Source organism: Halichoerus grypus, chromosome 8, assembly GCF_964656455.1.
Source record: "Halichoerus grypus chromosome 8, mHalGry1.hap1.1, whole genome shotgun sequence".
NCBI classification, from domain to species: domain Eukaryota; kingdom Metazoa; phylum Chordata; class Mammalia; order Carnivora; family Phocidae; genus Halichoerus; species Halichoerus grypus.
The window spans coordinates 116,993,997-117,019,065 of NC_135719.1; the positions used below are offsets into that span (position 1 = coordinate 116,993,997).

At 55.3% G+C, this 25,069-nt stretch overlaps 1 protein-coding gene across 2 annotated transcripts; it reads right to left on the minus strand.

The window, feature by feature from the left end:
* Window positions 1-316: 316 nt before the first annotated feature.
* Window positions 317-24,547, minus strand: RAB15 (RAB15, member RAS oncogene family). Of its 2 annotated transcripts, none has more exons than XM_036120206.2 (7): window positions 24,419-24,547; window positions 6,593-6,653; window positions 5,713-5,773; window positions 5,171-5,248; window positions 4,419-4,508; window positions 3,202-3,267; window positions 317-3,028 (listed from the first exon to the last, which is right to left on the minus strand). In XM_036120206.2, the coding sequence occupies exons 2-7, from the start codon at window positions 6,637-6,639 to the stop codon at window positions 2,870-2,872; spliced, it is 501 nt and encodes a 166-aa protein (XP_035976099.1). In that variant the 5' UTR covers window positions 6,640-6,653; window positions 24,419-24,547; the 3' UTR covers window positions 317-2,869. The 2 variants fall into 2 exon arrangements, with proteins under 2 accessions (XP_035976099.1, XP_035976096.1); XM_036120203.2 differs by lacking the exon at window positions 24,419-24,547 and adding an exon at window positions 23,692-23,888.
* Between the last annotated feature and the right edge of the window lie 522 nt (window positions 24,548-25,069).

Below are 25,069 nucleotides of genomic sequence, written 5' to 3' on the forward strand. Positions count from 1 at the left end.
CTCAGAGGAGAACCTTCTTGGCTTTAAAGACTCCCTCAGACACAGGTATTCAGCACCCTCCCAGCGACGCAGGCTTCTTTCTGCACTTGTAGGCCCACCACAGAGCACTGGGGGCTTTGCTGGGGCTCCCCTGCAGGTGGTGTTGGGAAAGGTACAATAAGGAGGATGACGCTTTGCTGCTTCCATTGTCATCCTTCTGCTGTTGCTTTATAAGGTTCTGGAGCCTCTTCTCCCAGCACTGCCTCTCCCTCCCTCCTTAACTGCCAAGGTCCCAGTGAGAACTCCTCCTAGGGGCTCATACAGGCAGCCACACCTGTGGTTTGAAATATTTTTTATTTTGTAAACATCTGTGTTTAAAATAGATGAACCCTGCTCACAATTCATATATTGGACCCAAGACACGGTACACGAAGTTCACCCATCACAGGGAGATGGTGGGGGCCTGGGAGCATGTGGAATGCCTGGGGCTGGGCTGAGTCTCAAGACAGCAGGTGCAGAGATGGTGAGGAGTAAACAGGCAGGAGCGTCTGCTCAACAGTCTGGGCCTAAGGCCAGATCCCAGGCCACCTCCCGGACTGGACAAGTTTAGGGGTGAGACGCTGACTCCGATACCTGGTGAGCGGAGCTGACCCTGAAGCTCCAGCCCTCCTGCGCCCATACCTCTCCCCAGCGGTGGCCCTGGTGGATGGGGCTCATCGGTTCATAAAATCTCCACTCCGCGTTTTCCCTTCCAGAACCCCTAGGTATAGTAAAAATCAGTCCCTCTGTCCTGAGGGGGCTGGGAGAGAAAGACGCACGCTCCGCTGACCTTCAGGGAACACTGTGACGTGGATCCACAGGTTGGAGCCAGGGCCCAGCAAAACGTCTGCTCTCCGAAGCCCCTGGCTGCCGGCACCCCGAGGGCTGGTCACTGTCGCCCCACCCCTGGTGTGACACCGTGTCTTGACACCCGAGGAGTCAGTCCTCAAGGAAGCATCCCAGCCATATCATGACTTCATCCAAAAGAGTCTGCTATCTAAGTTTCTCATCAGCTAACAATTTATAACTATCCCTGCCCTCCTCTTCCTCCCACTATGTTAGCCTATCCCTGGTCCTACATCCTGAGCTACCCTCTCCTACTCTAAGAGTCAGGAGGAAAGGTTTGGTGATTTCTTACCCACCTTTTTTTTTTTTTTTTTTTTTGGAGGAATAAGGAAGCAGGGCTCTTAATCCTTCACAGGTGTGGGCCCTGGACTTCGGCCCTTCGTCGGTGAATGTTCAGTGCTCGAGTCTTTGTTTTAGCTCCAGCCCGAGCCATGTGATGCCGCTAAAATGTAGCTTTAGAAGGAGCCTCCAACCCTGGGAAGGTGGGGAAGAACCCCACTAGGGCCCGTCACTGACTTGCCCCTTCTTTAAAGCGCCTCCCTCAAGCCACCTTTGGGCCACGTGGGGTTAAAGAAACTTCGTCCTGAACAAAGAGCTCTGGAGGAAGGAGTCCGCTTCCCTCCTCCTGCAGCCACAGTGCTAGAGGGGCAAGACGAGCACTTTGTCTAGAAGGCTGAAGAGAACAGCACCAAGCATTTCTACCCGGGGCCTTCCTTCTCTCTCCCCGGGAAGCCCCTGCCCTTCTCCCACAGACTTTGAGCCTCAGGAAAACCTTGAGCACGGAAGGCTGGGTTTAGTGGTTATGTCACCTCTCACGTGCCAGGGGGGTCGTGGGGAAACGCCCTTCTTACACAGAAAGGGAAGTTGCTGCCATGTCCCCTTCTGGTCTCCTCTCCCTCGCTTTCACCTGATATACAGGGGCTAGTCCTTCAGGCCCAAACACTCCCCTTTCTGGGGTGTGTGGTTGGCTCATCAACATCAACATCACTGGCCTCGCCTCCCGCCCCCTCCCCCAGGCTTTCCTTGTCCCTGCAGTGCCCTGAGGCCTTGGTACACATCTTTAAATTCAGGAGCCCAGGTGGGGAGAAATTGTATACACACTGCATGGGAGGTAGAGAATGGAGGTGACCTTTATCCCTGCCTCCTCTCGACATTTTTTTTTTCTTCTCTGAAGCACCTGCTTCTGAGCTCACTTTCCGCAAGAAGCAGGTGGGTAGGCAGCCAAGCAAGGCCAAAGCTGGGAGGGGGGGATTTGGGGGGCAGGCAGGGAAAGGTGGGACAGCCCCGGTCTTGAGGACCACCAGTTCGGTGTTTCCTTCCTACCTTGATGCTCCACTTTCCCTGATCATTGGTGAGGCAGGCCCACGGCACGGAAAGGGGCGGTGGGGTGGGGAAGATAGGAAGAAGCACCCCGTAGGCTTTGGCCCCTTCACAAAGCAGGGTGGGGGGGGTTCTCCCAGAAGAAGAGTACGGAACATCCCCATGAGCCTGAGTCCATTCCCTTGGACAGGGTTAGGAAGAAAGGAAAGAAAGAAGCTGCCCCGGCAGCCACACAGCAGGACGGTGAGGGGAAGAGGTGTGAGGGGCTTTGATACAGAACACACTAGAAGGGGGAAGGGGACAAGAAAGAGAGGTGGGAGGAAGGGAGGAAAAGCAGAGAGACAGGATGCACTGAGAAAGCAGGAGCCCTGGAGTGGCCTCACTCCAGACGGGGCCACTGTCTGGGCGCCTGGGGCGGTGAGAGCGCCCGCAGCATACCGGGGGCTCCTGGCGGGCCTGTGGCGGGCAAACAGGCGGGAGGGAGCCCCTCCAGGCTGGAGGGCGGGGGCAGAGGCTGCTCTGAGATGGCAGCGGGGCTGCTCTCAGGGCCAGGCAGGGGAGTAGCAGCTACTGGTATTCCACAGGGTCACCCGAGTGAGAGGAGAAGCAGGGCAAAGCCCGGACTCCCTGTCTGCCACAGGCCTCCCGAGGGGAGGGGGATCGGTGGGTGCTCCCCGCAGGACCCTCAGCACCAGCAGGCTTTCGAAGAGTTCGCCGGGCCCTCAGGTTTGCCCTCCTCTTCCTCCAGCTCGGCCAATGCCAACTCGGTGCTGGCGCGTGTCCGGAGACCATCCAGCTCCTTCCTGTGGGCTTGCAGCACCAGCTCCGTCAGCCGCGTGAAAGACTGGGAAACCAAGGGCGGCGGGTGAGTGGGCTGCCGCCTCCTCTTCCCCCTGCAGCCCGGTGGCTGCCCTGGGGCAGGGGGGTGCTCGTCCTCTGACCCGCCGCCTCCCCGCTCCGCGCAGCTCCTCGGGACTGGGCCGCGGAGGCAGGGCTGCGGGGCTTCGGGGCTCTCACCTCTTTAATGTTGAGGTTGGTGCAGGCACTTGTTTCATAGAAGTCCATGCCATACTCCTTAGCCAGCTGCAAGAAAAGAACATTCCTGAAAGGGAGTCAGTAAGGGAAGGGAGGTGCCCACGGCTCCTGGCACACGCTTGTGCGGCAGCCCTCACAGCCCATGCTGAGCTGTCACTTCTCAGACCAGGCAGGAGCTCCTTCCAAGACACAGGCCCGCCGAGAACCGAGAAGACGCTCCACAAAGCCCCGCCCGCACCCCAGCCACCTCCCGGTGCACACACATACATCAGGAGACGAAGATCCCCCAGTCTTGTGCAGGAGGTGGAATTAATGACAAACCCGGGCTTTGGGGTCAAAGAGACCCAGCCTTAGAGGCCAGGGATGCCACTCAGCAGCCGGATGACCTTGGACAAGTCACTGACTCTAAGCCCGGCGCTGCCATCTGTTAAAGGGGGACGAGGGTGTCTATCAACCAAAGTCACGGAATGACTGAAAGAGGTCATGCGTCTCAAAGCACTTGCTTAGTGCCTGCCATCCATACAGTGCTTGATAAATACTATTCTAGGAGGGTTTATTCTAGTAGGGTTTGCCTCTACTTTCAGATTTTTCAGTGATCCTGTATTATTTTTGTATACCAAAAAATCCATTTTATTTTAAGCGCTATGGACAGAAAGAGGGAGAAAAGAGCTCTCGAGGCCCTCAGAGTGGGTGGATGACTCTCGTCTCCATGGTATCCATCCTTCTGTCCTCTGGGAGGGCTGTGTCCCTCGGCACCACCTTCCTACCCTCTCTGCTCCGTGGCTTCTCCGACCGTGAGCTTTTCCTCCCTACCCCTTCCCAGTATCAGGACAGGGGTGGGGTACCTGTAGACAGCAGCCGGGCCATGACGCTGCTGGGGAAGCCAGCGACTCGGAGCCCTTCCTCCCCACGAACACTGGGATGACCTCTTTAGCAGAGGATAATCCTGCTCTTAGAGGGGCCCTTAGAGCTGGGAGAGGGGCTGCCCGAGAGGTCTTTGTTTTAGGATGGGCCCCAAATTACTGTCCCAAAGGACAGAAAGCAAACTCTCAAGGATGGCAACTGGCCCGGAGCCTCGGGGAACTGTGGGAGGTGCAGGGTGCCTCAGGACGGGGACAGAATCCTGGGTCCCAGCTCTTAGGACTGGCCCTGGCCGCAGGAGACGTGAGCGATGGACAAGGCCAGCTTGCTCCACTTACCTGCTGCCCTTGCTCCCTTCCCACCTGCCGCTTCTGCTCTTCATCAGCCTTATTCCCTATAAGGATCTTCTGGACACCTTCTGGTGCATACTGGGGACAGAGGACAGGCAGAACCGCCAGTGAGTGTTGCGTTTCCCCCCCAGCCCCCACCATACAGGCTTCTGGCCTCCACACCAGCACCAAGCTCCAGGGCCCTAGGGACAGAGCAGGCAGACTGGGTGCAGGCACGAGGCTGACCCCAGGGGGCCTGGAGGGCTGTCACGGGGACAGCTTAGGGTGGGAGACACTCTGGCTACTCCCCGTACTTCCTGGGGTTAGATAGCTGGTATCTGAACTGGCAAGGACGTTGCACTTAAGTCCACCCCCTCATTCTACAGATGAAAAGCTGGGGACTCCCAAGAATTCAGATGGCTTGCCCAAGGCTCCAGAGCCAGGACTAGAACCCCAGTCTCACGATTCCTCCTGCTCCTGAGATTTCAGGAAGGACAATGGTCACAGGGTAGGTTCTGACCTAACTCATTTCCAAGGAAGAAGCAGCCATGGCGGCCTGGGTGGGCACAGGGCATGGATGGCGTGGCAGCCTGGGCTTCTTCCCCATGTCTTACTCACCCAGAGGTCTTCATCCAGGGCTGGGAAAGGCAAGGTCTCCTGGGAGTGTTTGCTCACCAACCCCGAGAGCTTCGGCCCTTCCCATCGCCTTCCCCTCTGAGGCACCCTTCCCCCACCCCCAGCGGTGAGGCCGCATCTCCTACCTCATCCACATCACTGACCCACTTCATGATGTGCTGGTAAGAGCGCTCGCTGCTTATGTCGTAGACTAAAAATATTCCCTGAGAGAGAGAGAAGGAGAGAGAGATGGGAGAGGTAGACGCACACAGAGATAGTGCACAGGCATGGGTCCAGAGGCAGGTGTGGTACCTTAAATGCTGGGTCCCACTCTCCCTTCTCCCTGCTTAGCATAATGAGGATCCCTCGGCACCCAGAAACTTCTCCTTCTCTCTCACACCCCCAAAGCTATTGTGCCCTAGGCCTATCACAGAACTCTCTGAGGTAGGAAGGCACCAAATCTTCTGACTGGGGTCTTTGGCCCAGGGTGGAGGGTGGGGATGAGGCTGGGGGACTTGCCTGTGGTGTGTGCTCAGAGAGTAACTGATGAGTGCGTGATGGCGGCCCTCCCCAGCAGGCACTCCGAGGGCCCTATTCTGGGAGTCGGTGGCACAAATATCTCAAACGCCCAGAGCTGGGAGTGTGGATGGCAGCGTCCCACCTCCAGACCCTGAAAATGGTGGCTCACCTGGGCCCGTCGGTAGTACTGCTTTGTGATGGTCTGATATCTCTCCTGCCCCGCTGTGTCCCTGCCGTAGAAAGCCAGGCCATCAGAAGGGCAGGGACCATGGAGCCAGAGGGGAAGGGGTGAACAGGAGCTGGGAGACCCTGTGCCCTTGCAGGAAAGACTGGGGAGCTACAGGGTGAAAAATCAGGAGCTTTGATCCCCAAAGGGGTCTGAACATACCCGACTGCAGGAGAGAGGCCTGATGATCTGGTGCTGACAGGGCTTACGGGGGCCTTGGCAACTCTATCAGTGCCAGGAGCCCCAAACAAAACTGGGCCTTGGGCAACTCTCTTTAGAATTGGGCCACTGTGTTCAGACAGGTCGGACTGCTCCACCTCCCGTCCCTGTGGGGCCTCTGGGGCCTCTCAAGGCAACGCCCATAGCGTTCTCCAAACTGGAAGCAGCTCCAAAGGCTGGCGAAGGCCACGCTTGCAGAAACCTCAGGCCAGAGAGCCACAGCGGCCCCCTGTGGCTACTGGTGGGAAGTGCACCATGCCGTCCTGGGGATCTCTCCCCAGGGTCCATCCTCAGTGTGGGGTGTAACCCTCCCTCCCATGCACTGTGGCATGGCCCAGGGGCAAAGTTTCATCCTAAAACAAACCCACACTCGTTAGTTTGCCAATTCCTTCTAATTCCTGCCTTTGGGTGACTTGTGGCCAATCCCATGAAGTTTCCTAAGAAAAAGAGATTAAGGCTCATAGAAGCAGGAGATGGGCTTTGAGACATCTGCTTCTCTCGGTAGAAGAGGTGGCCTGTTATCCCAGATGCAGCCTCGGGATTTTCACACATGGCAGTGGTGGCCGGGGGAGCAGCCCCATGTCTCTCCTCCTCCCCAACTCACCAAATCTGTATCCTCACTTTGATGCCATCTACCTCTATGGTCTTCATCTTAAAATCCACGCCTGGGGAAAGGAAGAGAGCAAGGAGGTTAGGAAGAGTACTGCTGAGACTGAATAGTAAAGGCCCAGGGCACTCGTACTGGAAGGGATTCCCTATGGCTTAATATGGCAGAAAGATGGCATGAGGTAAAGGCCTTCTTGAGCCAAAGATTGACCCTAAGGAAGTATCTGGGGCTTTGAATGGGGCTTCCCTTCCTCCTTGACCTGAGAGTTGCCGGCAGTAAAGGGCAGGGGTGGGAGGGGGAGCGGGTACAGGAGGAGGGCAGAGTGAGTACGGGGGAACCCACTCCATCCACTGCCTCACTCAGCCCCCAAATGTGTCTCCCTCTCCTAAGTGTGAGGTCTTCTATTTACACTTCTGGAGGGAACTGCGAGTATTTATCCCCCCCTGGAACTCTAACCCCTAGGAATAGCAACCTACCTAGTTTGCCTGTTTTGTCTTTTTTTTTCTTTCTTTCTCTGCCTTATTAATAACCAGGAGGGGATGTGGTGCTGTCATGAATGTGGGGAAGGCGCAGGGACCCTAGCAGAGGCCCACCAAGAAGGCCTGGTGGCTCTGCTGTTGACTAGCCCCCGCTTACTGGAGAAGGCACTGTACTCCTTTATTTAGAAGGAGGATGAGCTTTGAAGCCAGGCCTGACTCCAGCCACTTTGGTCATAGCTATGACTTCGGGCACCTTGCTTCTCTGAGCCTCCACTTCCTCATCCGCAAAATGGGGACATCACCAATCATTTCAGAGGGTGGATGAGAAGACCAGACGAGATACAGGGCCCAGGACCTGGGAGATACTCAGCTGACTGCAGTTACCACCATAACCTAGTACAGTCCTTGTCCGTCGTGGGTGCTTGTAAGTGACGACCAGCGATCGGAGGACCAGGCAGTGACGCAGCATGCTGCTGGGGGAGGGAGGGGAGGACAGACAGGCTTCTCAGGCTCATGTGCCCAAGGGCTCAAGGAGCTCAGCTGCCACAAGACCCAGGAAGCATATGGCATTTGGCAAAGCGGCCCAAGGCAGAAACGTATTTGGGGAAACTTGCAGGACGAGTCAGCAGCTGCAGCACGCAGGCTTGAATCAGTGATGACAGAGAGGAGGGGAGACATTTTCATCACCACGCCTCTTCCCAGCTCCAACTGTGCCCGGGCACTGTGCCCGGTGAGGCAGGAGCTCTATCGAGTAGGTTAATTAAGCTTAAGTCTTAGTGTACTCCCCGGAAACAGGTCAGGAATGGGCAGCATTAACCAGTTTTCAGGTGGAGAACACGGTCAAGGTAGAGTTCCAGACAGAGACGTAGTCACCAGGCTGCACGGCCCAGCCCCAAAGCCCCCCCGCCCCAGGTACCAAAGTCCCCACCACCCCGCTGTCCCCCTCAGCATTAGTTCTTCACCAATGGGGGTGCTTCTCCCCTTCTCTGGCCTGTTCCCAGGCTTCCACAAATACAGACGGATCCAATTTAGGTTCTTCCCTCTCCCCGTCAGGACCAACCATCATTTAACCGGAGGGGAGAGAAAGATTCCGAACGGGCAACCCAAACTGGACCAGGTTGGTCAGACAGGAATCATTTTCCGCCTGCACAAGCTGATTCATAGCTGTTGAGCTGTACTCTTCCAAATGGGCAATGTCTGGCCGCCATTCTTCCGAGTGTGCTGAGAAAGCGAGGGTGGGGGCAGGGGCGTGCTCACCCCCTCCTCAGACAGACAGTTGTCAAGAATTTGCTTCTCGCCCTCCCTGGCATAGAAGGGAATCAGGAAATTCTTGTTCTTTCATGGACAGTGAGAACCAGCAATTTGGTTCATCTTACAATCAACCTAGCTCATTATCATACTAGTCCAGCAGGCCTGGTCCAGGACAGTGCCTTACGAAGAGGGGTCACGAGGTGGCAGGGAGGGAGACAGAAGGTTCTACCTTCCCTTTATTCCATACACTTCTATGGGAACTTACTATGTGCCCTGCACAGGACTAGGTGCAGAGTGGTGGAAAGGACATAGGATCCCTGACCTTACAGAGCTGAGCGGGAAGGAGACAAAGACCAGAGAGGTAAGATAACTAACCCAAGGTCAGCACAGCAGGTGGCAGAGATTGGAACACAGGCCTGTTTGGTGCCAGAGCCCGGGCTACCCCCAGCACTGCTTCTCAGGGCAAGGAGAGCTGTGTATTAACGAGACACGGAGACTTATCTATGCTGATTTCTCTGTAGGTCCTGAGGCCCAGCCAGGGAGGAGCTCCCAGCACTAGGGGACTCCACCCGAGGATGTAAGCAGGTGTTAGAAGAGGCAGCTACCCTGGGAGTGAGCGCTGGGCTTGGATTCCTTCTCCTGCTTCCCTCACTTCTTAGCTGTGTGGCCAGGGACTGAGGCTGAGGGATTTGGGGGGCCCACAGCACCCCCACACCCATCCTCTCACAACTTAGGTCTTCCTGACCACCCAGTAAAATCTGTGGAGCTTGGAGAAAATGCTTCCATTTTGGCTATTCATAGGCACTAAGCAAGAAACACAGTAAGTCTAGGACTTTTGAGGGATTTTCTTTCTCCCACCCACCTTTTTTTTTTTTTTTAAGATTTTATTTATTTATTTGACAGAGAGAGAGAGAGAGAGAGAGAAAGAGCACAAGCAGTGGGGGCAGCAGAGGCAGAGGGAGAATCAGACTCCCCACGGAGCAGGGAGCCTGATGCAGGATCCCAGGACCCCCAGATTATGACCTGAGCCGAAGGCAGACGCTTAACCGACTGAGCCACCCAGGTGCCCCCACTTTTCTTTAATAATAAAAAAAGATGAACAGCCCAGTGATCTTCTAGTGGACTCTATTCTTTCTACCCTCCCTGGTCCCATAGCCTGGATCTCCCACTGTGTCCACCTACCAATCCACAGCCCACCATGCCCTTGCCCACCCGTGGCCCCTCCATCTGTGTGGCTGTTAGTCTTCTCCTGCTGTTGAGCACTGCAGGGCAGTCAAGATGCTGGCCTGGATGGTCACCCACAGACTCCTGCTTTCTCACCTCAGTGGGGCCCTTGTAGCTGCTGGTACCCCGTTTATAAGGGGGTGCCCATCCCCTTCCCCACAGCCACCGTCCCCTCACTGAAGGCTTCAGCCCTCGTGCCCCCCTCCTCAGTGCCACTCACTCAACAGGACTCCTTCTCCACTCTCCAGGGGTGAGCCGAATGCTGCCTGATGAAGCCGGTCTTGAGGCCCACCTCACTTCCTCAGAGTGGGCCTCTGTTCTCGTCACCTTCCTTGGGGAAGAGACCTCTATCCTTTCCAAGCCTCAGCTCCCAGCTCCTCATCAGCCCCCTCTGGGTGCTCGTCCTAACGGTCTGGCCCCTTTCTGCTGAGGAGGAGAGATACTCTCCCCCCACCTCCCTCCCCTGTGTGTTCTCACTCCGGCTCCTCCAGGGTAGCCCTCCTCAAACGCCAAAGTGCATGCAGACCACTCGGGGACTGTATTAAGATGCAGCTTCTAGACAGTGGTTCTCAAAGTGTGGTCCCCCGACCTGCAGCATCAACATCAGCCGGGGCTTGTTAGAAATGCAAATTCTTGAGTCCCACCCCAGACAGATGGAATCAGAAACTCTGGGGGTGGGGCCCGGGAATCTGCATTTTAACAAGCTCTCCAGGTGATTCTAATGCATGCTGCAGTTTGAGATGTGGGCTGAAGCTTCCCACCAGAAGTGCCAGCTGAGGCGGCATGGGCGCGCTCCCATTCTCCTGGCGTGCTTTGCAGGTGCTCAGCTTTAGAATCCCCTGGGCTGATTGTTTTTTAAATGCTGCTACCTTGACTGGCCTAGACCCATTGAATCAGAATCTGAGGGCAAGGGCCAGAGACCTCTATTTTTAACAGGGTGGCAGGGGATTTTTAGAAGAAAGTTTGAGCTATAATATAGTGAAAGAGCTATCCGTCAGCCTTGGGATCAGAAAGACCTGGGTCTGAATCCAGATTCTGGCACTTGCTGTGTGACTTTGGGCAACTTTCAACTTCTCTGAGCCTCAGTTTTCTTTCCTGTGGAATGAGAATACCACTGGCCTCCTCGGGGCTGTTGTGGGCTGTGGATTAGGCCATGGATGTGAAGCACCTGCGCACAGTAGGAGGCACTCGTCTCATTCCTGCCTTCCCTCTGCTGAATAACTGCTTCCCAGCGAGCGGCCGGGCAAACCAACCCAGAGATCAACATCATCAGGGAGCGTGTCAGAAAAGCCACTCTCTAGGTCCACCCAGACTAGTTTGAGAAGCGCTGTCTAGCCCATCTCGAGGCAGAACCACACCCAATCTATGATCCTCATAATTACACTTGCCGCGCACCCCTCAGCTAAGGAATCCAGAGGCCTCAGTCCTCGTGCCAGCCCTGTGAAGCAGGGAAGAGTGGTGACAACCACCGGAGGCACAGGGAGGCCGGGCAACTCCCACCTGCTCCCACACGCAGTGGCTGAGCCAGAACCGGAGGAGGACTGGCCTCCTGACAGCCACCCGGGTACCGCTCCCTCGACCAGCAGCTGCAGAACCTTACCGCCTTTCCTGTCGCGCCCTGGCATGCCCCATACCTGTTCTGCTCTGATGAGGCATCTAGAAGCGAGGCCCTGGGCACTCGGGGAGCAAGCCCACCACAGGCTAGTTTCAGGGGACCCCTGGCTCCCTGAGACAGGTCAGGATTGCACTCAGCCCGGATGCATCACCCCGCACAGAGCCACATCACTGTCCCCAGGCACAGGGAACACTGTGGTTTGAACAAACAGGCTCACCGCCTCCACACCACGCCGGCAGACGTTCCTGAAGACACGGGGAGCCCTGGGGGAGACAGTGAGGAAGAGGGGGCCCTCTGCCAACCAAGTACCGAAAGCACAGTGAGCCGCTCACCATTTTTCTCAGCCCCTCGGATGTGCCAGTCGTGGTGTCTCTTCCGGCTGGAACTGCCCAGCCCAAAGCTTCTGCTCAGGGAAGCAGGGCTGGGTACAGTGTGTTCCCTGTGGCGGAGCAGCTCCTAACTGGACCGGAGGTGGATATCTGACCACAGGAGGCCGGTCCATCAGTGGGCTTGCTGGGGACCCCCAGGGGGGCCTGGCCAACATGGGCAAGGGGATCTAGCTAAGCCGATCAAACCAGCTCCCTCCAGACGGTGCTGAGGGGATTGGTGAGCTGGTAACAAGAAGAACATGAGGCAGACGTGCAGAGAAGCAGAGATGCCGAAAGACAGAACACGCTGGCCAGAGTGGGGCTGGGGGCGCTGGATCCTGGCGCAGACCCCACTGTCCAGCCCCTGGGGATCCTCAGAGCACACCTGCCTTCCCTAGTGAAGCCCGAAGGCGCCTCGGGATTGCCTGGAGACGCACGGCCTGTGTCTGCCCAGCTGCACCGAGGCCGGCGGGCAAGGGGTTTCAACTTTGGGGCTGGGAGGAAAACCCCCCCAAATTCCCTGCTTGGTGCTGCCTCCTCGTTTTTGTCTTCTAGCCCCAACCAGGTGTAGAGTAGCTAAGGGCCAGAGGAGTATATTTTGTAATTGACAATGTTTTTTGTTCCGAAAAGCTCTGCCTCCGATCCAGCAGAGCGAGGGGCCCAGAGGGCACGAGGAGCGCAGGGCCGGGCGTCGGCAAGGAAAGCTCCTCAGCTCAGTGCCTCCTGCCAGGACTGTGGACGTGCTGCCCTCCTACACTGGCGGCCTCCGGCTCTTCCGTGGCTCGGTCCGGACAGCCCCTGCCTCTCCAGCAGCCACCCCCGGAGACCGCGAGGCCACAAGCGGAGCGTGGAGCGCGGTGACGGGGCCGCTGTCAGAGAGCAGGAGGAGGGACAAGCTTGGCCTGTGGGTCCTGGGGGCTGGAGCAGGACAGAGGGACAGGACAGCGGGGACGGCTCACCGGGGCTGGTAACACCGCAGCTCACTTACTGCGCCCTCAGTCTGGCGGTGAGGGGCTGAGAAGCCTGGGAAGAAGGGAACGGGGCACATTCAGGGGGAAAGAACACCCCTTCCCATCACCATGGGCCTCCAGAGAGAGCCCTGGGAAGCATGGAGGACAAGTGGCGTGGGCGGCAAGAACACAAGCGTGTGGTCAGAGTTTGCTTCCGATCCCGCCTTTCCCATGCATGCCCGTGGGGTCTTCTTACCCTCTCTTTGCTGTTTCTTCACCTGTAAAATGGGAATGACAGTCCCAGTTGTGGGAGAAGGTGCAAAGCCCATGACACGGGGCCTGACACACAGAGTTTTATGAAATGTTAGCTGAAGAAGCTGTCAGCTCCCGAGGGGATGAGGAGATCAGGCAGCCCAGGGTCACAGTGCGGGGCACAGACAGACAGAGCTCTGGGAAGGAGGAGGGGCTCACACTGGGGAGGGGGAGGAGGGCAGGGAGGTGACACAAGGGGCCAGCGCTCAGCCACAGTGTTCCAACAAAAAGAGATAATGCCACCCACCGTGGAGCCCAGATGTCCCCCTTCCTGCAAAGTTCGGGTGTGCCCATCGGCAGGCCAGCACCTAATGGGTTAACATCAGGTGCCAGCTTGCCTGTCTGCCAAGTGCCACATGTTTCAAGTGGAAATAAGGTTCTTTCTGGGTGCCAAATGTTATCACTGTGATCAACCACAGCCCAAAGGACCAGCAGCGAGACTCGAGACTCGAGCCTTTTCATTAGCAATGAGACACCACAACAGGAACAACTTAATACACCTGAAACCCAAGGCAGACACCTGATCCCTGGAGCCGTGCTGGCTCTGGTTACCAAGCCCAAGGCCCAGGAAGGCCCCCCGCCCCTTGCTGGCAGGCAACCAGCATGTGCTGCACATGTGGGGCTCACGCGGGCTGTGGCAGGAGGTCACCTCCAAAGAGGTGACCCTGAGCAACCCCAAAACAAGCTTTGGGGAAAGGCAGACCCTGTGGGGAGGTGCCACCCCAAACAAGGCATCAGAGTGATCCCCATTTCAAAACCCACTTCTCTTGGCAGGAGAGAAAACCCGTAACACCAAGAGACTGACAGCATCGTCCCCCTAACTGAGGACAAATGAGGAGAAGAAGGGGGACAAGAACAATACAGAAGGTGAGCTAAGAGACAAATCTCATGAGAAGATTCAAGACAAAGGCTCCCGGCACACCAAAGTCCCTCCTACCACGTAGTAGGTGTGGGGAGAGGGGAGAGCGTTGTTGCCCCAAACCTGCTACTTGCTGTGCTCCTCTTCCTTCCGTCCGGGGACGCGGCCTCACTGTCTGCTAGGCTGCACGCTGCCACCTGACCTCCTCCTCTTACCCACTCGCAGACTGACTGTCCCTCACGCTGGCCTCGCTCTGGGGAGAAGAGGCACCAGGTTCTCTCAGCAAATGCGTTAGTCAGCATTCGCACCCGCTCGCTCTGGGAGGGGTGGGAGGCAGAAGTAAAAGAGGCAGCCCTGGTGTTTGGCAGACAGAATCCTGATCCTCGAGCTCCAAGGCCGTGTTTTAACCTCCAGGACCCTGAGTCAGTGGCTCTGATTCGGATGCCACCCACAAGAAAGACTGCAGATTTCAGAATGATATTCTAACCCTCCTTTTTTTTAAGATTCAAACAAAAGCATGCACACACACACTCTCTCTCTCAATGTGATCAGAGGTGACATGAGGACCAGGACAACTCTAGACGTTACCACCTGCACATAAAATCTTGAAGGGCCAGTCTTTGGAAACCCAGGGCCCAGAAACCCAGGGGCTATTATCACGGAGAAGGATTTCCCAGTCGAACATGGAGTCCCATGAGGCTGGAAGGAATGCTTGTCCCCAGTGCCTGAGCCCTAGGTGCTCCCCACTCCAGAGCCCCCGGCAGTGGGGTGGTCCTGGAAGTCACTCCAGCAGCCGGGCTGAGCTGATGGGAATTGCCCCAGTGACTCCGAGCGACAGGCAACACTGACCTTAGTCTAAGCACTGGCCCCCTCATCTCTGCAGTCACCAAAGAGTACCCCGCTCATGCTTTCTGGCTGCCCGCTGTCTGAGCTTCCCCGTAGGACACGTATCTGAGCAGAAGAGCTAGACGCTACTGGAAACTGCTTGCACCTTGCAGAATTCTCCGCCTCTTCTCAGTCCCAAACACACGGGTAGCATAGTGAGTTTCTCGTTGTCTCTGAGTCCCAAGACACCAGTACTAGCTCCAGCTGCCCTCGGGAAGAGCAAAAGTCCTCGAGGAAAATGCATGCGTGCATTCATTCATTCATTTATGCATTCATTCAAACACGCTGTTATTGAATGCCTACGAGGTGCCAGGAACTGAGCTAGGTACTAGAAGGCACAGCCGTGAAGAATACAGAAAGATCCTTGTCTTCAGAGAGCTTCCATTCTAGCAGGGAGGACAGATAATAAGCAAATTAATCAATACTTTCAGAGTGATGTTAAGGGGCAAACGCAGAATAATGGAATAGAGAGTGAGGAGAACCATGTGAAAGCTGCTTTAGATTGGCTGGTCAGTGAAGACCTTTTAAAGTAGGTGACATCTGAGCTGAGACCTGAGTGACAAGAAGGTGCCATCACAAAGATCTGAGAGACAAGGGCCCCAGGCAGGAAAAACAGCAAATATCCCTCAGGCAGGAACATACTTCAGTCAAAATTGAAGTTCCTCAGAAGAGAAAAGGAAGAGGGATCCACATTACTCTTTCCTTTGTTATAAAGGCTGGGGCGAGGGGGAGGCGGGGGGTGGGAGGAGAAGCACAGCAAGACCCTTCCCTTCTCTGGGATCTCAGAGGGACCCAGCCTTGTGTGTGTGCACACACATACACACACATACATATATACATACATATACACACATATACACACATACCTCTACATGTACACATACACACACATATACACATACACCTGCATATACACATACACCTACATATACATACACCTGCGTATACACATACACCTGCATATACACACACACCTGCATATACACATACACCTGCATATACACATATACTTACCTCTACACATACACATACATATACACATACACCTACATATACACACACCCCTGCATATACACATACACTTGCATATACACATACACATACATATACACATACACACACACCTGCATATACACACACACCTACATATACACACACACCTACATATACACACACATACATATACACATACACTTACATATACACATACACATACACACACACCTACATATACACACACACCTACATATACACATACACTTACATATACACACACACCTACATACACACACACATACATATACACACACTTACATATACACACACACCTACATATACACATACACTTACATATACATATACACATACACCTGCATATACACATACACTTACCTCTACACATACACATACATATACACATATACCTACATATATACATACACATACATATACACATACACCTGCATATATACCTACATATACACACACACCTGCATACACACACACACCTACATATACACACACACTTACATATACACACACACCTACATATACACACACACTTACATATACACACACACCTGCATATACACATACACCTGCATATACACATATACTTACCTCTACACATACACATACACATACACCTACATATACACACACACCTGCATATACACACACATACATATACACATACACTTACATATACACATACACTTACATATACACATACACATACATATACACATACATATACACATACACTTACATATACACACATATACACATACACTTACATATACATATACACATACATATACACATACACTTACATATACACATACATATACACATACACTTACATATACACATGCATATACACATACACTTACATATACATATACACATACATATACACATACACTTACATATACATATACACACACACATACATATATACACATATACATACACATACACTTGTTTGGAGGATCTAACCTGAAGAATGTACCAGAAACTTCTCAAACTTGGGGCCAACTTGGGGACTCCTTGCCCCCCACTTCATGATAGGATCTCTATACTGAATGGCTCATATGTGTAAAGCACAACTGTTCCTGTGCACATAGTAGGTACACTGAGTAGGTACTCAGGGCACGCCAGTTCCCTTCCCCTTGCCCTTCCCACTGCCACGTGCACAAACCTACATAGGGCCTCTGGGACACGTGCCGTGCACTCCAGCTAACCCTGGCCTGCTCCCCTCTGGCAGACCCCTGACCCGGGCCTTGCCTCCCCGAGCCTGCTACTGAGTGGTCAGTGGGCACCACCGAGGCAGCCAAGACCTGCCAAGCTACTGACCACCCACCCCTCCGCCCTCCTCCTGAGCCTCTTCCTAGGCAGGGCCACGTTGACAGGCAGCAGAGCTTCCCAGAGAAAAAGACTGGGGTTGGGAGCCTCAGGAGCAAGCGGCTTGTAGGGGGCAGGGCCTCCAGATGTGGCTGCCTTCACACAGAGCCAAAAAGCTAACTCTTAGCAAGGATCTAGTTGAACAAAAGCTGGTACGACCACGGCCCGCCCCTACCAGCTGGCCCAGCCAGGCAGAAGAGTAGAAGCCCCAAATTATGAGGTGTTCTCCACAGCACCTCCTCCCCCACCCTTTGCCCCCTGAGAACCCACCCCAGTGTCACTCCTTCTGTGAAGCCTTCACCAACCAACCCAGGAGGAGTTTCTCACCAAGCATCCTGACATTGCTTTTGCATCCCGTTCTGCTCGTCTGGATGCGTGACTTCCCAACTGTCTGCACCACGAGCTCCCTGACGGCAAAACAGCATCTTATTCATTTCACATTCCCATTGCCTGGCAGAAGGCAGATATAATCATACATATTATTCAACAAAATGGAATAAAGGAAAGAAAAAATGGATGTGTGGGTGAGTGAGAGAATAAATGAGTGAATGAATGAAGTCAGTACATCCCAGGAGAAAAGATCAGTGAGAAAAACTTTTGAGAGTGATCGGGGAATGACCCACATTTTGAAGCCAACTGTCAGCCTTCTCTTCAGATTATGGGGCCCCAGTCACCGAGTTCTCAGTAAATATGTTCTCAAAATAGTGATATGGGAGGGCAACACTCAGATCTCACCCTCCAAGGTCCCCCAGACAGACTCCCCAACCTAGCCCCTGACGGTTCCCCAGCGGGTCATGTCAAGGAGGCAGACTTGGCCGACAGCAGAGGCACAAACGTCCCTCCGTCCCAGAGCCCTTGGTGCACCGGAGAGAGGTTCGCTTGGCAGCCTGTGGAAGGGTCTTCTGGGATGAGCAAGGGCATGCCCCAAGCCGGTCTGGAGAAACTGCAGAGGAGGTGGTTCAAGTTTGGGCCGACTGCACGCAAGATGTGAGCTCAGTGTTCTTGGGGCCTTTGTTTCCCCTGTTATAAAACCAGGCTGATGATGAATCCCTCTCTTCCTCAGTGGGAGGAATGAAATGTCCAGGAAGCTTCGTGGCCCCCGACAAAGCACACTGCCCAGGCAGGAGAGCCAAGGAGAGGTCACACGCCTGTGCAGAAAATTGGCAGTTTTACAAGGAAAACAGGCACAAATATTAGATTACAGAAGAAGGCCCTCTGAGAAGAACTGGCAATCAGGGTAGAAGGGTAATGGCCAAATATCGACTTTCGTGCTATAAAGCTCATCACCAAGATGTCTGGGGAGCGGGGGAGGATGGGAGGAGAACAGGAGGAGAATGGGAGGAGGGGGAAGGGGCAGGAATCCGGGCCCTCCAAGCCGGGGGTGGTTGTGCGGAGCCGGGAAGGCGGCACAGGTGTGCAGAGCAGCTGAAATGAAAGCGCCCGAGGGTTTCAGAGCTGTTCTCAGGGATCACATCCTTGGGGCGTGGGGTGTGCGGAATGGGGGCCTGAGGCAGGGTGACACCAGACAGAGCCCCCTGTCCTATCCTCTCAGGCCACCTGTCTCCCCACCTCCTCCCCACCTCACTCTTCCGTCGCCGAGCCTCGCACTGCTGGGGCAAGGGTGGGGACCTGGCACAGAATCGGACATGAAACCCGCAGCCTACTCCTGTGACCCCCAGAGGGGAGCTGGTGCCCTGACTCCTGTTGGTTCACTGCTGGATCCCCGGCTCCTCACAGGTACCTAGTGCAGTGGGTGTTCAGTAAATAGTGCCCAAATCACTGAATGCATGAATGATTGGCCTCAAAACGCGTTACTGACAGTATATTAATCTCTACAACTTTCTTATGAGCTAGGAATAACAAATAATAAGAACAAGAATGGTCATAATAATAGAATCACAGCGGCTACCATTTCATTTCATATCATTTCATTTGAGGGCTCGGCCAAGCGCTTTGCATCCATTAGCCTCTGTAATCTTCACAACGACCTTTAAGAAAGAGTCTGTTACCCTCTTCAGTTTACAGATGTGGAGACTAAGGAAAGAGCTGTTAATAAGCGTCTGAGGGTGGCAGAGACGGGTAGGGCCATGGGGGATCTCGTGCAAGTCTGCACTCTTTCCATTCTCCCCACGGCTTCTCCCCTTCCTGCAGTGAGGCACCCTGTGCCCGCAGCGTGCACAGCCCCCCGAGCGGGGCGCCCAGTGCCCAAGCAGGAGGATCCACGCCCCCGGGGCCTTCCCTGGCTCTGACCCTGCCCCTCAGTCACCCAAGGCCCTAGCCCCAGGCAGCCCAAGCCAGCTCAGACAGAACTTTCCGGAGAAAGGGGATCTGGCAGCAGCAAAGCCAGTCCCAGGAAGCAGCCCTGAAGCCACAGCGGTGATTCAACCGGTCAAACCAGAAAATCACCTGGTAGCCACCTTGGAACCCAGGTGGCCTTTAAAACAAGAAGGTCTGGAGGCCATGTGACACATGTACTCCGGGAAGAGCAAGGATGGTGTTCCTTCAGCTTCATGAGTGGCTCACATGACATTCCTGGCCACCGTGCAGAAAGCGAACCAAAGGCCCCCTGCATGTAGATGTCCCTTAGGCTGGGACACGGTCTCCCTGCCAGGGCAGGCAGCCCAGGACACATGAGGCCCTTTCAGAAGTTGCCAGCTTGACTGGTTTCGAACGGCTCTCCACTTCCTGGAGGGAAAGGAGAATCGGGGCCGCTGTGGAGTTTGGTGTGGCGGCCACAGGAGGGGTGTATGGCAGAGAGAACTGAGCTGCTACCCCAGCCCTTGACTGGTCTCCCTGCTGCGGGTCTTAACTCCCACTCCCAGCCAGGACCCTAAGTGCCGCTGTCACCATGTCATTCCCCAGCCCAGGAACCTTCTATTCCACTGCGGAGGCCCAAGGCCCACCTCCTTAGCCAGGCCCTCAATGCCCTCTGCCCTCATTCATCCATTAATTCAACAACACGTATGAAGCTCGAGCCTGGCCCTATACCAGGACGATGAAAATGAAGAGGACTAAGATTTGGTTTTACCCTCACGCCCTTAAAGTAGCGTTTGGGAAACACAGAGAGAGAAACAGAGGAATGTTCTCACTCTTCCCCTAAAAACTCCCTTCTGTTCTAGCCAGACTGCCCAGAATCCCAGGAACGCCCCCTGGATTCCCACCTCTGTCGTCTCTGCTCCTGTTATCCCATCTGCTCCTTCCCCTCCAGGAACGGAAAAGCAGCCCACACTGCAAGGCCTCCCCTTAGCTTCCCTTCCTTCTAGAGCCTTCCTTGCCACTTCTAGTCAGGCTGGCCTCCTCTAGCCCTTTGTCACAGCAACAGCACTCTCGGTCCCCTCCCCGGTCACTGGCTGCCTCCTGCACCCTGGCATCCTTATTTAGCTGCTGGTAATGCCCCCCAAGAGCTCCGTAACAGTAACAATGATCCTGATTGATCCCCCACATGTGAGGAATGCTTCACCAAGTGCTTCCAGATCTTGTTGTGGCCTTAGCTCTTTTTGCTTGTGTGCAGGAAAAGGTGGCCTGAATAGGTCGCTAAAATGCCTGGCACAGTGCTTTGTAGTGAATCCTTAATTAGTTTAACAGGTGAGGAGTCAGCAAAGGCCATTAAGGCACGGGCTGCCCACCTGCACACGACCCCTGTCCGGGTCGGCACAGCCACGTGGGGAAGTCTGGCTTGTGGCACAGATCCAGCCCACGGCCACCTGTCTACCTGCGGACTAAAAACAAGAGGGGCAGTCAGTGCCTCAGCCGACCTGGGAGGTCTCCTCACTGCTCCTGGCAGGCCCTTCTCTGGAACGTCACGGGCTTTTAGAGCAAATGCCATCAATAGTAAGTCACAAAGGTGCCAGCCTAGGTCACATCAACATGATCCAAGAATCTGAACTCCGTCTTGGCAATAACTAGTGAAATGCCTCGTTTTCCCCATTTCACCAAAGTCGCTCCGGGAAAGGTGCCTAGATCAGTGTCCAGCATGGTAAAAGAACGTGTCTGAGACATGGAGCAGCTTGAGAGAGGTGACGACGTGTCTTATTCATCTTGCAATCTCCAGGTCTCAGCCCTGAGCCCAGCTACAGGACCTGTGCATTTTTTTCTGAATGGATAAATTAATGACTATGAATTGGTAGTACCCATTTTCTTGGCTCCTTGATTAGCTTCCTGGCTGCCCTTTCCAACTCCATGGGAAACTCTCTGGAACCCTGCAGGGAAAGCTTTCCTTGACCATCCAGCTCTGTCCCTACATCGTAGTTCTTACTGAAAAACATGCCCAAGACCAGATAGAATCACAAGTGCCTTAGGCAGTGTCGGACAGAACGCAGTCAAGAAGCCCAGTGGGCAGATTTGAAAAGGCTAGTGGGAAGAAAGACAGGTTTCTTTCTTTCCCATGGAACCCAAACTCCTAAACAGTCCTCTGCGTCCTGGGAAAAGGTGGACCCAACCATCAGAAGCAGAGGAAGCCCCTGCTCAGGTTTTAGGTCAATACACCAAGGGCCTTGAGGGGATGGGCTGGGGAGCGTGCTATCGAGAGACCCCCACTCAGTTCGCTGACTCACTGCCTCTAAAGTCGTCGGCCCCAGGGGGACTCTGAGGACGTCCCTGTGACCTGTGAGGGGAAACTGCACATTTGCCTCCTTGGCAGGAAGGAGGTGTCCAAAAAGGGAGAAGACGAGGTGGGAGAGACAAAAGGAGAAGGGCTGGTGGTTAGCAATTTGAGGGCATGGGACTTAAGGAAAACACAAGCCTCAGAAGGGCCATCTTGGGATTTCAGAAACATCGCTTCCCTCATTTGTCTGTGGGAGAGGGGGACACATTTCCTAGGGGAGGCTAGCTCCCCTAACAACACTGAGCAGGAGCCCAAGAGCCTCTGAAATGAGGTGGATGAATAAAGTGCTCCAGGGAAAAAACCTAGGTCACTCCTTGGCCTTGAAATGTGGCCAGAACACCAGCGTGCAAACAACTGCTCATCAGGCAAAGTCTGGGGGCCACCAGCAGCCCACAGCCCTCTGTGATACCACAGCAGTTCCTGGCGCCAAGCCCATCCATAAAATAGCCACTGAAAGTTCCCTTAAGTGCTAACCTGCTGCCCTTTGTCCCCAAGCCAGCAACCTGTCCCCATATCCCATCTGGTTCCTCAGCCCCTCCCCTGCTCACTCCCAGGCCTCTCCCCAATGCCTCCTCTTCCCTGAGCCTTCCCTAGAGGCATGCAGTCCTCCCTTGGCTGCCAGTACCCTGCCCATCCCTCCCAGATAGATAGCTCTCGTCCAAGCAGTGGCCCCTCCTGAGCTCCAGAACTCCTAGTAGCCTGTATGGATGGATGTATCTGTTCTCTCACCTTAAGTCCCTTGAAGATAGTGAAGCAAAGAGAGAATGAGACCCTGGGAGCTCAAAGACAATGACAACAATAATAACTAGCATTTATCCAGCTTCACACGTGTCCAACTTTGTGTTAAGTGCTTTTACAAACATAATCTCATTTAATCCTTACAGCACCTCAGGAGGTAAGTACTGTTATTATTCCCATTCTACAGATGAGAAATGCAAGCTCCAAAGCTTAAGTGGTATTCAAGGTCACACTGTCCCAAAGTGAGGTCTCCAGGTCTACGTGACAACACAGACTGCCTCTTAACCACGGGTCTCTGTCCCTCCTGGCTCTACCTGCTCCCTCTTCTCTCTTGGCAGGGAAGGTGTGTTGGGAGGGAGGCTTCCACCCTCGAGTGGGAGCTGAGTGCTGGGGGCGGTGGGGTGGGGGGAACCTGGGCCGGGCTGAGGCTCCTCCAGGGCAACAGTGGGGGAAGCTGTTAGATGTGGTGGGATTCCCTCAGCTCAGACCTCCCAGAGGAGGAGGCCCCTCAGGACCCAAGGGGGAGAACCCCCCCTCAGAGGGGGGCCACCCACGCCCTCCCAGAACAAGAGATGGCATCACAGTCCAGTCCGGGAAGCCACGAGATCTTGTCCCTCTAAAGCACAGGCTCCAGCATTGCCAGATCAAAGCGATGTACTGGAAGGTGGGTCCTATCAGCCATCTGACCCGAGGTGTGGACAGTAGTCCTGACATTCCCCATCCTCCTCAGCCTCCTTCAAAACAAACCTTTTGCCAACTGTTTTTCTGGAGGTGGCTAGTAAGTGCCCCTTTCCCACGCAAACACGCTCACCGAGTCTCTGCCCTCCTCCAGGTGTCCCACCTTGTGGCTTACCTTCACAACTGTGCTCTGGAAACTCAATCCCTTTGGCCCCTCCCTTCCTCCTGTCTTCCCCCTCCTGGCTCCACACTGGGTCACCCCTGAACTGAGGGTACCCAGTGCCTCAGTGACGCGGCTCCCCACCCTGAACCCCTCTTCCGGAGCACAGGCTTTACTTCCCCTCCCCCTCTCCACCTGGGGGTGTGGGGAAGTCATTTCGGTGGCTAGGATTCTCGCTGCCCAGCTCGGGGTACCCAGGCCTAGACTCGCCCGCGTGGTCTCGGCTCCGATGGGCATGCTCCCCAGTGCGAGGCCGGAGAACCTATCCCTAATCACGGACCACAGCAGGGACGCCCCCACCTCCAGGACCCGCTTCTCAAGTCCCTAGGCGGCGGCCCCTCACCGGGATTTCTCCCCTGGTCCTGGCCTCCCGCGCCAACGCCTCCAGCCGGAGAGGCGGGCAGTTCTCCCGGGCTGGGGCAGGGGCCGGGGGGGGGGGGGGGGCGGAGGGGGCGCGGGCCAGCTGTGGCGGTGGGGAGGGTGGGGCGCCCCTCCGGCCACCGCCCCTTACCGATGGTGGAGATGTGCGAGGAGTGGAACTCGTTGTCGGTGAAGCGGCACAGCAGGCAGGTCTTGCCCACCCCGGAGTCCCCGATCAGCAGCAGCCGGAACAGCACATCGTACTGCTTCGCCATGGCTGGGGCCGGCGCGGCCCGGGGGGCTGCGGGCGGGCGGCGGGCTCAGCCCCGCTCGGCCGCTGCCATCGCGGCGCGCCTCCGCCGGCGGACGCCGCGGGCTGCGAGGAGGAAGCCGGGCCCGCCCGCTAGCTCGGGGCCGGGGAGCGCGGCGCGGCGGGAGCGCGGGTGGGAGGAGAGAGCGCCGGCGGCCCCCGCCCGCCCCTTCCCCTGCGCCGCCGCCGCCGCCGCCGCCCGCCCGCCCGCGTCTCGGGAGAGGGGGCGGGGAGCGCGCGCCGGAGCGCGGCGACCCCACGGCGGGGGCCGGGCGGGGGCGAGGCGGGCGCGCTCCCCGGCCCGAGGTTGCGCGTCCGGAGCTGGAACCCGGGCCCCTCCCAACCTCCGTGTGCCGGACCCGCGAGCCCGGGGAAACGGTGCGGACGTTCTGAATGCGGGAGTTGAGGTGAGCTCCCACCCGGCCCACCTCTACCAAACTCGGCTTTCGGGTCTCATCACTTCTCCCCAGATCCCATCCGGATCCTGGCCCTGCTAACCCTGCGCCGGCACCCCGCCCCTACGGGAGCCGGGTCGGGCCTCCCAGAGTTGGTCCTCACTTGGGCTCACCCCAGGTCGGAAGGCCTTGATCAGGGTCTGCTTTCAAACACCCATCTGTTCTTGAAGTCGCTGTCTCCAGGAACACTCGAGAGTGTTGCTAGAATTCTCTCTCTCTGCCATCTGGCTTGCCTATAAACCTGTGTGACTGTGTCTGCCCTCCTCCAACCCCTCATCCCAATTTTAATTTAAACGGGTAAAATTTCTGCTGATCTCCTCCACTAGGGTGAGAGCACAGATGATCATAAAAACATATCCGAATGCACCATCCTTCAGACAGGCAAAAGTATCTGTTTTGGGTCTGGGCGGCTTAGATGCCAGGATGTTCAGGATGCCAATCCATTATTTCAGACCACTAAGTATTCCTGCTGGTGTGCACCCATGACACCAAAGAACGCATGGGCCTCTTTCAAGACGTAATTTACTACCACTGAATGTGTTAGCACCAGAGAGAGGCACATGCGTGTTTTCTGGAGTCTAGAAAATTGTGTATTCCTAAAAACAGTATTAGGGGTGAACAAGCCCAGCTCATTAGATCTTTAAAAAGTGGTGAAAAGTGTGTATCTGAGTATTGGATAGAGAATATATTTTTCAGTAGTAGGTTAAGGAAAGCAGTAAGTCCATCTTCTTCACTTGAACAGTTGTATTTTAGGCAATGTGTCT

Bases quoted from the DNA above. Each gene is read 5' to 3' on its own strand.
- RAB15 (XM_036120203.2), bottom strand. From the start codon at position 23,815: ATGGCGAAGCAGTACGATGTGCTGTTCCGGCTGCTGCTGATCGGGGAC. The intron at 6,654-23,691 runs GTAAGGGGCGGT...TCCTTTCCCCAG, and splicing joins CTCGCACATCTCCACCATCG to GCGTGGATTTTAAGATGAAG. The intron at 5,774-6,592 runs GTGAGTTGGGGA...TTTCTACGGCAG, and splicing joins AAAGTGAGGATACAGATTTG to GGACACAGCGGGGCAGGAGA.